At 43.3% G+C, this 12,190-nt stretch overlaps 1 protein-coding gene across 1 annotated transcript in view; it reads right to left on the bottom strand.

Annotated features, from left to right (window-relative positions):
• Positions 1-12,190, bottom strand: part of LOC139269009 (probable E3 ubiquitin-protein ligase HECTD4) — a 279,923-nt gene that overhangs the window by 167,128 nt on the left and 100,605 nt on the right. Inside the window, exon 7 of the mRNA XM_070887933.1 lies at positions 180-350. Within this exon, the coding sequence (XP_070744034.1) occupies positions 180-350 (171 nt within the window). The remainder of the gene's footprint in view (positions 1-179; positions 351-12,190) is intronic.

Below are 12,190 nucleotides of genomic sequence, written 5' to 3'. Positions count from 1 at the left end.
ACTGTGGAGGTTCTCCATACAAATTAGTGTGAAAACCATGGCCAGAGCAAATTGGCCGATGCACCGTCCAGTAATATTCAAGACTTAAAAACTGTATATTCTGGAAATGGTAGATAAAATCATGGTACCTTAAGAAGACAAACATATCTAAATTAGTTTTAAAGCAAAAACAAACTTACTGTTAGTTCAAAGACATCCATGAAAACAGAATGGCCTTTGGGAGTTTTCTCGTTCAAGCCTGCAGGAGACCAGATCCAATAGATATAAGTTCCGTCGGAGCAGAGATGGACTGTGGTCATGTTACTGCCAACTGGGAAGTGATTCGGTGGCATGGACACTATCTGGGACACCTGAACGAGGAAGAGTAAACAAAATGGTAAAACACAGTGCGACTATCAGCCTGGAATATAACTGCATTTTGGTGAGTCTAGGATTCACGAGTCTGAAAGAGTTTGCCAGAATGGCAGCACTAAAAAATTCCTTAAAGGTGCCGTTACCGGGCTCCCATGATGGCTCAGTGGTTTATCCGGTGATTAATTGATCAATACAGACCAAGTGATGGTAGTGTCAGAAATGCAAGTGTGGATACTGGCTTAGTCATAATTCCCTCTATGGACAAACAACTTGCTGACACTCGCCATCAAGGTTCACAAAGGTCATTTGGATGATGTACAGACCCCACCAGTTAAAACATCCTCGCGAAGTTGCTTGTATCGGCCAAAAAGCAATAACCATTAGCTAATTTCAAAGCTGCTGGTTATAGCATCTTATGCATTCCATATAATTCAGGCAGAAACAGCTGTGCTTACTCACTATTCACAAGGGTTCAGTCAACTATTAGCACAGGATCGATCAGATTCAAGATTAGAGCTATGGTTAGTGTTAAAGTTGGGCAGTTACTGCACACTGTAAAGTTCAAAGTTAGCATTTTTTCCCCTGTGTCAATAGTCCACAAATATTGCACAACTATATGATAAAAAGCACCATCCAGATTCAAATAATAAAAATAATTTAACTCCATGGTTATACATCAGTTTGCCACTTTGCCAGTCAGGTCAACACACATAAATTATCGACGGCAACATTGTTGTTATATAGTGGTACAGGTACCACATTATACCAGCCATCGTGTACAAAGGACAAATCATATTTGCATGAACTTGCTCGCTATAAGCGGTGGGAATTGTTCTAGAAAGTTTCTAGTGGCAAAGGAACTGTACCCCTAAGAGTGAACAACTTCAGGAGGGAGTAGGGAGAAAATTCTCAAGAACAAAAAAGGATAGTGCTATGTTCAGTGATGGGAAATGCAAGTTAAAGAATTCATATACATGGTGTGAATACTAGGAGCATGGAAACAAACAGCATTGTGTAGTTAACATTTAATTTTTTTGTAAAAAGCATGTTGCTACTATCCAAGAAACACATGAAAGATTGAGTTTTGTGAATAGCACTGTTCATGCAGATAGGGAAGGGATAAACTTAAGATTGTGTTGTTCTACTTCATTAAATCACATTCTAATCATTTGCAGCAACAGCCGTAGAGTTGCAAAAGATCAGTTGTGAATTTTTAAAACATTGGTAGATGTTTCATGTTCTACATATGTTGTTCTAAGCTTCTACTTTGCTTTGAAAACAATAAATATGATCACAGCAGGTAGACACAGTTGAATACTAGGGGACCGAGGGTGTAGCGAGAAGGAGGAACTGAGGGAAATCCTAATCAGTCAGGAAATGATGTTAGGGAAACTGATGGAACTGAAGGCCAATAAATCCCCAGGGCCTGATAGTCTGCATCCCAGAGTACTTAAGGAAGTGGCCCTAGAAATATTAGATGCATTGGTGGTCATTTTCCAAAATTCCGTGGACTCTGGATCAGTACCTATGGATTGAAGGGTAGCTAATGTAACACCACTTTTTAAAAAAGGAGGGAGAGAGAAAACGGGCAATTATAGACCGGTTAGCCTGACATCAGTGGTGGGGAAAATGCTGGAATCAATTATTAAAGATGTAATAGCAGCGCATTTGGAAAGCAGTGACAAGATAGGTCCAAGTCAGCGTGGATTTATGAAAGGGAAATCATGCTTGACAAATCTTCTAGAGTTTGTTGAGGATGTAACTAGTAGAGTGGACAAGGGAGAACCAGTGGATGTGGTGTATTTGGACTTTGAAAAAAACTTTTGACAAGGTCCCACACAAGAGATTAGTGTGCAAAATTAAGACACATGCATTGGGTGGGGGTGACGTGGATAGAGAACTGGTTGGCAGACAGGAAGCAAAGAGTGGGATTAAACAGGTCCTTTTCAGAATGGCAGGCAGTGACTAGTGGGGTACTGCAAGATTCAGTGCTGGGACCCCAGCTATTTACAATATACATTAATCATTTGGACGAAGGAATTGAATGTAATATCTCCAAGTTTGCAGATGACACCAAGCTGGGTGACAGTGTGAGCTGTGAGGAGGATGCCAAGAGGCTACAGGGTGACTTGGACAGGATAGGTGAATGGGCAAATGCATGGCAGATGCAGTATAAAGTGGATAAGTGTGAGGTTATCCACTTTGGTGGCAAAAACAGGAAGGCAGATTATCTGAATGGTGACAGATTAGTAAAAGGGGAGGTGCAACGAGACCTGGGTGTCAAGGTACATCAGTCACTGAAGGTAGGCATGCAGGTACTGCAGGCAGTAAAGAAAGCAAATGGCATTCTGGCCTTCATAGTGAGAGGATTTGAGTATAGGAGCAGGGAGGTCTTACTGCAGTTGTACAGGACCTTGGTTAGACCATACCTTGAGTATTGCGTGCAGTTTTGGTCTCCTAATCTGAGCAAGGACATGCTTGCTATTGAGGGAGTGCAGCGAAGGTTCACCAGACTAATTCCTCGGATGGCAGGACTGACGTATGAAGAAAGACTGGATCAGCTAGGCTTATACCCACTGGAATTTAGAAGAATGAGAGGGGATGTCATAGAAACACACAAAATTCTGACGGGACTGGACAGGTTAGATGCAGGAAGAATGTTCCCAATGTTGGGGAAGTCCAGAACCAGGGGGTCACAATCCAAGGATAAGGGTTAAGCCATATAGGACCGAGATGAAGAGAAACTTTTTCACCGAGAGTGGTGAACCAGTGGAATTCTCTACCACAGCAAGTTGTTGAGTCCAGTTCGTTGGATATATTCAAGAGGGAGTTAGATGTGGCCCTTACGGCCAAGGGGATCAGAGGGTATGGAGAGAAGGCAGGAGTGGGGTACTGAAGTTGCATGATCAGCCATGATCGTATTGAATGGCGGTGCAGGCTCGAAGGGCCGAATGGCCTGCTCCTGCACCTATTTTCTATGTTTCTGTTTCTAATTAGTATGGAATAATGGTAAGGGCAGAATAATTTCAATATTAATTGCTTTGGACTACATAAGAACATAAGAATTAGGAACAGGAGTAGGCCATCTAGTCCCTCGAGCCTGCTCCGCCATTCAATAAGATCATGGCTGATCTGGCCGTGGACTCAGCTCCACTTACCCGCCCGCTCCCCATAACTCTTAATTCCCTTATTGGTTAAAAATCTATCTACCTGTGATTTGAATACATTCAATGAGCTAGCCTCAACTGCTTCTTGGGCAGAGAATTCCACAGATTCACAACCCTCTGGGAGAAGAAATTCCTTCTCAACTCGGTTTTAAATTGGCTCCCCCGTATTTTGAGGCTGTGCCCCCTAGTTCTAGTCTCCCCGACCAGTGGAAACAACCTCTCTGCCTCTATCTTGTCTATCCCTTTCATTATTTCAAATGTTTCTATAAGATCACCCCTCATCCTTCTGAACTCCAATGAGTAAAGACCCAGTCTACTCAATCTATCATCATAAGGTAACCCCCTCATCTCCGGAATCAGCCTAGTGAATCATCTCTGTACCCCCTCCTAGGTTAGTATATCCTTCCTTAAGTAAGGTGACCAAAACTGCACGCAGTATTCCAGGTGCGGCCTCACCAGTACCCTGTATATTTGCAGCAGTTCCTCCCTGCTTTTGTACTCCATCCCTCTCGCAATGAAGGCCAACATTCCATTCGCCTTCCTGATTACCTGCTGTACTTGCAAACTAACTTTTTGGAATTCATGCACAAGGATCCCCAGGTCTCTCTTCACCGCAGCATGTTGTAATTTCTCCCCATTCAAATAATATTCCCTTTTATTTCCCCCCCCCCCCCCCCAAGGTGGATGACCTCACATTTTCCGACATTGTATTCCATCTGTCAAACATTCGCTTAACCTATCCAAATCTCTTTGCAGCCTCTCTGTGTCCTCTACACAACCCGCTTTCCCACTAATCTTTGTGTCATCTGCAAATTTTGTTACACTACACTCTGTCCCCTCTTCCAGGTCATCTATGTATATTGTAAACAGTTGTGGTCCCAGCCCCGATCCCTGTGGTACACCACTAACCACCGATTTCCAACCCGAAAAGGACCCATTTATCCCGACTCTCCGCTTTCTGTTAGCCAGCCAATTCTCGATCCATGCTAATACATTTCCTCTGACTCCACGTACCTTTATCTTCTGCAGTAACCTTGTGTGGCACCTTATCGAATGCCTTTTGGAAATCTAAATACACCACATCCATCGGTACACCTCTATTCACCATGCTCGTTATATCCTCAAAGAATTGCAGTAAATTAGTTACACATGATTTCCCCTTCATGAATCCATGTTGCGTCTGCTTGATTGCACTATTCCTATCGAGATGTCCTGCTATTTCTTCCTTAATGATAGCTTCAAGCATTTTCCCCACTAAAGATGTTAAACTAACCGGCCTATAGTTACCTGCCTTTTGTCTGCCCCCTTTTTTTTTTAAAAACAGAGGCGTTACATTAGCTGCTTTCCAATCCACTGGTACCTCCCCAGAGTCCAGAGAATTTTGGTAGAATATAACGAATGTATCTGTTATAACTTCCGCCATCTCTTAATACCCTGGGATGCATTTCATCAGGACCAGGGGACTTGTCTACCTCGAGTCCCATTAGCCTGTCCAGCATTACCTCCCTAGTGATAGTGATTATCTCAAGGTCCTCCCTTCCCACATTCCCGTGACCACCAATTTTTGGCATGGTTTTTGTGTCTTCCACTGTGAAGACCGAAGCAAAATAATTGTTTAAGATCTCAGCCATTTCCACATTTCCCATTACTAAATCCCCCTTCCCATCTTCTAAAGGACCAACATTTACTTTAGTCACTCTTTTCTGTTTTATATATTGGTAAAAGCTTTTACTATCTGTTTTTATGTTTTGCGCAAGTTTACTTTCATAATCTATCTTTCCTTTCTTTATTGCTTTTTTAGTCATTCTTTGCTGTCGTTTAAAATTTTCCCAATCTTCTAGTTTCTCACTAACCTTGGCCACCTTATACGCATTGGTTTTTAATTTGATACTCTCCCTTGGTTATCCACGGCTGGTTATCCCTTCTCTTATCGCCCTTCTTTTTCACTGGAATATATTTTTGTTGAGCACTATGAAAGAGCTCCTTAAAAGTCCTCCACTGTTCCTCAATTGTGCCATCGTTTAGTCTGTGTTCCCAGTCTACTTTAGCTAACTCTGCCCTCATCCCACTGTAGTCCCCTTTGTTTAAGCATTGTATGCTCGTTTGAGACACTACTTCCTCACTCTCAATCTGTATTACAAATTCAACCATACTGTGATCACTCATTCCGAGAGGATCTTTTATTAGGAGATCGTTTATTATTCCTGTCTCATTACAGAGGACCAGATCTAAGATAGCTTGCTCCCTTGTAGGTTCTGTAACATACTGTTCTAAGAAACAATCCCGTATGCATTCTATGAATTCCTCCTCCAGGCTACCCCGTGCGATTTGATTTGACCAATCGATATGTAGGTTAAAATCCCCCATGATTACTGCCGTTCCTTTTTCACAAGCCTCTATTATTCCCTTGGTTATTGTCCGCCCCACCGTGAAGTTATTATTTGGGGGCCTATAAACTACGCCCACCAGTGATTTTTTTCCCCTTACTATCTCTAATCTGCACCCACAATGATTCAACATTTTGTTCATTAGAGCCAATATCATCTCTCACAACTGCCCTGATATCATCCTTTATTAATAGAGCTACCACACCTCCTTTCCCTTCTTGTCTATCCTTCCGAATTGTCAGATACCCCTGTATGTTTAATTCCCAGTCTTGGCCACCCTGCAACCATGTTTTTGTAATGGCCACCAAATCATACCCATTTGTAATGATTTGTGCCGTCAACTCATTTACTTTATTTCAAATGCTGCGTGCGTTTAGGTAAAGTGTTTTAATACTAGTTTTTAAACCATGATTTTTAGTTTTGACCCCTCCTGCAGCCCCTTTATATTCATACATATTGTCCCTTCCTATTACCTTGTGGTTTACACTTATCCCAGTGCTACTCTGCTCTGTTGCCTCCTGCCTTTTGCATTCTTTCTTGAGGTCCTGTTCATCTGCGCTCTCACCCACTCTAACTAGCTCAGAGCCCTCTCCTGGGTTCCGAATACTCCTCGCATTGAGGCACCGAGCTTTCAGGCTTGCCTTTTTAGTACACTTTGACCCTTTAGAATTTTGCTGTACATTGGCCCTTTTTGTTTTTTGCCTTGGGTTTCTCTGCCCTCCACTTTTACTCATCTCCTTTCTGTCTTTTGCTTCTGTCTCCATTTTGTTTCCCTGCATTGGTTCCCATCCCCCTGCCATATTAGTTTAACTCCTCCCCGACAGCACTAGCAAACACTCCCCCGAGGACATTGGTTCCGGTCCTGCCCAGGTGCAGACCGTCCGGTTTGTACTGATCCCACCTCCCACAGAACCGGTTCCAATGCCCCAGGAATTTGAATCCCTCCCTGCTGCACCACTGCTCAAGCCACGTATTCATCTGCGCTATCCTGCGATTCCTCCTCTGACTAGCATGTGGCACTGGTAGCAATCCCGAGATTACTACTTTTGAGGTCCTACTTTTGAAAATTTAGCTCCTAGCTCCTTAAATTCGTCTCGTAGGACCTCATCCTTTTTTTTTACCTATGTCGTTGGTACCAATGTGCACCACGACAACTGGCTGATCTCTCTCCCTTTTCAGAATGTCCTGCACCCACTCCGAGACATCCTTGACCCTTGCACCAGGGAGGCAACATACCATCCTGGAGTCTCGGTTGCGGCCGCAGAAACGCCTATCTATTCCCCTTACAATTGAATCCCCTATCACTATCGCTCTCCCACTCTTTTTCCTGCCCTCCTGTGCAACAGAGCCAGCCACAGTGCCATGAACTTGGCTGCTGCTGCCCTCCCCTGATGAATCATCCCCCTCAATAGTACTCAAAGCGGTGTATCTGTTTTACAGGGGGATGACCGCAGGGGACCCCTGCACTACCTTCCTTGCACTGCTCTTCCTGCTGGTTTTCCATTCCCTAGCTGGCTGTGGACCCTTCACCTGTGGTAAGACCAACTCGTTTCAAGTGCTACTCACGTCACTCTCAGCATCGTGGATGCTCCAGAGTAAATCCACCCTCAGCTCCAATTCCGCAACACGGACCATCAGGACCGGAAGTGTCCCTGAGGTCCCACATGGTACAGGAGGAGCATATCACGTGACCGAGCTCTCCTGCCATGACTTAATCCTTAGATACACTACCAGTATAGATAAGCAGGCAGACAGGGAGCTATCTTTACAAAAAGGGATGACCGAGTAACATTGTAACGTGGATCAATGTGGGACTTCAACATTTGAGTTTCAATGGACAAATCAGGAGCAACCAGAAGGGAGGAATGATTCAAACATTCACTCGTGGTCCAGGATTGATTCTTCAAACATGACAGTTGTATCTGCAACAGATAGATTGGCATGGACAAGGTAAAAGAGGTTATTCTCTTGTGTTGGTTCTCTCACCATCTGCCGCAAGCCTAATCTCGCAGCGATGTCCTTCAGGACTCAGCCAACTCGGTCAGTGATGCTCCTACAGAACCACTCTTGATGATGGACATTGAAATCCCCCACCCAGAGTATATTCTGTGCCCTTGCTACCCTCTGTTTCTGCCAAGTGATGTTCAACATGGAGGAGTACTGATGCATCAGTTGAGTGAGGGAGGTAGGTGGTAATCTGTAGAAGCTTTCCTTGCCCATGTTTGACCTGAAGCCATGACACTTCATAGGATTCGGATTCCCAGTCAACTTTACCACTGTGTCCCCATCTCTGGTGGGTATGACCTGCTGGTGCAATAGGACATACCCAGGGCTGGTGATGGAGGAGTCTGGAATATTAGCTGAGGAGTATGATTCTGAGTGTATGATAATGTCAAGCTGTTACTTGACTAGTCTGTGAGGCAGCTCTCCCTACTGGTGTCAGCCGTGGCTCAGTTGATAGCACTGTCGCCTCCGAGCCAGAAGGTTGGGGGTTCAAGTCCCATTCCAGAGCACTGTGCTAAGGGGGTGCTGTATTATCGGGAGGTGCCATCTTTTGGATGAGACGTTAAACCGAGGCCCTGTCTATCCTTTCAGGTGAATGTAAAAGATGCAAGATCCCATGCCACTTTTTCAAAGAACATCAGGGGAGCCCTGGCCAATAATCCCTCAATCATTATTATAACAGATTATCTGCTCATTTATCTCATTGCTGTGAGAGGGATCGTGATAGGCACAAATTGGCTGCCGCGTTTCCTACATTACAACTGTGACTACACTTCAAAGAGTACTTCATTGATTGTGAAGCACTTGGGACATCGGGAGGTCGTGAAAAAAAAACTATAGAAATGCAAATTCTTTCTTTAACTTTGGCACCAGTCCCCAAATTTTAGTGAGGAGGACTTTGTAGGATCAACTGGGCTGGCTGTACCTATGCCGAGTCCTAATTTAATGCCTAGGTCGCAGCCAATTGGTCTGTCTTGTTTTGTTATTATTTGTAATGCTTGGCTACAATGGAGTGACTTGGCAGGCCAATGTAGAGGGTAGTTAATGGTCAACCAGGTTTGAACACAAGAACATAAGGAATAGGAGCAGGAGTAGGCCATTTGGCGCCTCGAGCCTGCTCCGCCATTCATTAAGATCACGGTTGATCCTCTACCTCAACTCCACTTTCCCGCACTATCCCCATGTCCCTTGATTCCCTTAATATTCAAAAATCTATCGATCTGTGTCTTGAATATACTCAAGGACTGAGCATCCACAGCCCTCTGGGATAGAGAATTCCAAAGATTCACCACCCTTTAAGTGAAGAAATTTCTCATCTCAGACATAAATGGCCGACCCCTTATTCTGAGACTGTGACCCCCCCCAGTACTAGACTCACCAGCCAGGGGCATCATCCTCCCTGCATTTACCCGGTCAAGCCCTGTAAGAATTTTGTATGTTTCAATGAGATCACCTCTCATTCTTCTAAGCTCTAGAGAATATAGGCCTTGTCTACTCAATCGCTCCTCATAGGACAATACCCCCATCACAGGAATCCGTCTAGTGAACCTTCGTTGCACTCCCTCTATGGCAAGTATATCCTTCCTTAGAGAAGGAGACCAAAATTGTACACAATATTCCAGGTGCGGTCTCACCAGGGCCCTTTATAATTGCAGGATGACATCTTTACTCTTCTCCTCAAATCCTCTTGTAATAAAGGCCAACATACCATTTGCTTTCTTAATTGCTTGCTGTATCTGCATGTTAACTTTCAGGTGATTTGTGTACAAGGACACCCAGGTCCCTTTGAACACCAACATTTCCCAATCTCACCATTTAAAAAATAATCTGCTTTTCTATTTTTCCTACCAAAGTGGATAACTTCACATTCCTCCACATTATATTCCATTTGCTTTGTTCTTGCCCATTCACTTAGCTTGTCCTGTCTATATCCCCTTGAAGTCTCTTTGCATTCTCACAACTTACATTCCCACCTAGCTTTGTATCATCAGCAGACTTGGATATATTACACTTGGTCCCCTCATCCAAATCATTGATATATATATAGTGAATAGCTGAGACCCAAGTACTGATCCTTGGGGTAACCAACTAATTACAGCCTGCCAACCTGAAAGTGACCTGTTTATTCCCACTCTGGTTTCTGTCCATTAACCAATCCTCAATCCATGCTAGTATATTACCCTCAATCCCTTGAGCCCTAATTTTGTTTAACAACCTCGTGTGGCGCCTTATCGAATGCCTTCTGAAAATCCAAATGGTGCTTTTTTGTGTCTTCTTCCGTGAAGACAGACACAAAGTATGTGTTTAATTTCTCTGCCTTTTTACATACCTGTAGAAGCTTTTACAGTCTGTTTTATATCTCTCGCTAGTTTCGTATTCTATTTTCCCTTTATCAATTTCTTGGTCCTCCTTTGTTCAATTCTAAAATCCTCCGAATCCTCAGGCTTACTGCTCCTTTTGGCCATATCATAAGCCTCTTCCTTTGATCTAATACTATCTTTAATTTCTCTTGTTAGCCAAGGTTGGACCACTTTTCCTGTGGGGTTTTTGTGCCTTAAAGGAATGTATATTTGTTGTGAATTATGTATTAATTCTTTAAATGCTAGCCATTGCTTGTCTACCGTCATACCTTTTAATGTAGTTTCCCAATCTACCTTCGCCAACTCACCCCCTCATACCTACGTAGTTTGCTTTGTTTAGATTTAGGATCCTAGTTTCGCATTCAGCTGAATCATTTTCAAACTCAATATAAAATTCTATCAAATTATGGTCACTCTTCCCTAAGGGCCCTTTTACTACAAGGTTATTAATTAACCCTTTCTCATTGCGCAATACCAGATCTAAAATAGCCTGCGCCCTAGTTGCCTCTTCAACATACTGATCTAGAAAACTATCTTGTATACATTCCATCACTTCACCCTCCACATTATTACTACAAATTTGGTTTGCCCAGTCTATATGTAGATTAATGTTGGTGTAGGACTGGAGTTACTTATAGGCCAGACCGGGTAAGGACAGCAGATTTCCTTTCCTAAAGGATATTAGTGAATCAATTAAGTTTATGCAACAATCAGACAGCCTCATGGTCACTTTTACTGATACCAGCTCTTTATTCCAGATTTAGCTCTTGATGCTACAAACTCTCCATTTCCTCACCTTCACCTCCCACCCATATACTCCCTGGACTTTCCAGAAATCAGGGAGGGCGATTGTCTCCAATAGAAAGCCCTGTATTCAGGGATCCAGGACGCAGGAACTTCAAACAAATTCCCAAGCTGCTTTCAGGTCACGTGTGTTTTGTGACGAAGAATCTATTTTCCATATGTGCACAGTGCCGAAGGTTGCAGACCCTTTATCACTGTTTGAAAGGGTTGCTCCTAATAGTCAGTTGCATTTTCCCCCACACTTCTTGCCATGTGCAGGTGGAGAGCAGGTCAGAGGAAACTCCTGGTCTGTCTGCTCCTAGACCCAAGGTCTAGCATGCACAAGATCAATGGGTTGGAGATGCTCCGACTGCATGCCTTTCTTCCAAGGTCACTTACGTACCTGGGTGACTCTGGAATGGAGTCACGCAACGTTCACGGGCTCGGTTTAAACCTTTCAAGGCAAGTGGACATCGCAAGATGCGTGCTGTTTTATTGATGGGAATAATATTCTAACTTGATGTGCACATTTTCAGTTTGTTCGAACCAGTTATTTTAGTGGTGCCCTTGAGGGGGCACTTGTTAGGCATAGGTTGTTTTTGTGACATTGGTGCACTCAATGCCACCGACAAAATAGGCATTCAAGCAGAAATAGATAAAAGCATTTTAACTTTTATAAATAGGGGTATAGAACACAAAAGCAGAAATTTGTAAAAAGCAATGGTTAGGCCCCAGTTTAAATTAGAGTGGAGCTTTGGACACTCCATAGATTACTCTAGCAAAGAGCCGGCTTGAACATGGTGGAACAAATTATATTTTTCTGTCCTGTACACTTCTACGGTTTCTGCTTTTAGAGTCGGTTAATCAGTATCAAAAACCAGCAGAGAAAGACATTTTTTCACAAATAATATACTTTTTGAACATGCGACGTGCAATGTCTGTATGCTAGACAGTTATTGCAGATGATCAGCTGTATTAAGTGGAGTGCTCACATCAGCTTTCACAAACGATGACTGCATCCATAATAGATAAAAGTTAGTAAAGAAAGTGTTGTAGAAAAACAGGTAGGATTAAATATCTACCAGGATCCTGGAGTACAGTGGATACTTCCTCTGTAAATATAAACGAATATCTA

The sequence above is a fragment of the Pristiophorus japonicus genome, chromosome 8 (assembly GCF_044704955.1).
Source record: "Pristiophorus japonicus isolate sPriJap1 chromosome 8, sPriJap1.hap1, whole genome shotgun sequence".
In the NCBI taxonomy this organism is placed as follows: domain Eukaryota; kingdom Metazoa; phylum Chordata; class Chondrichthyes; family Pristiophoridae; genus Pristiophorus; species Pristiophorus japonicus.
The sequence above is the reverse complement of the archived record's forward strand: the minus strand, read 5'-3'. Positions and strand labels throughout refer to the sequence as shown.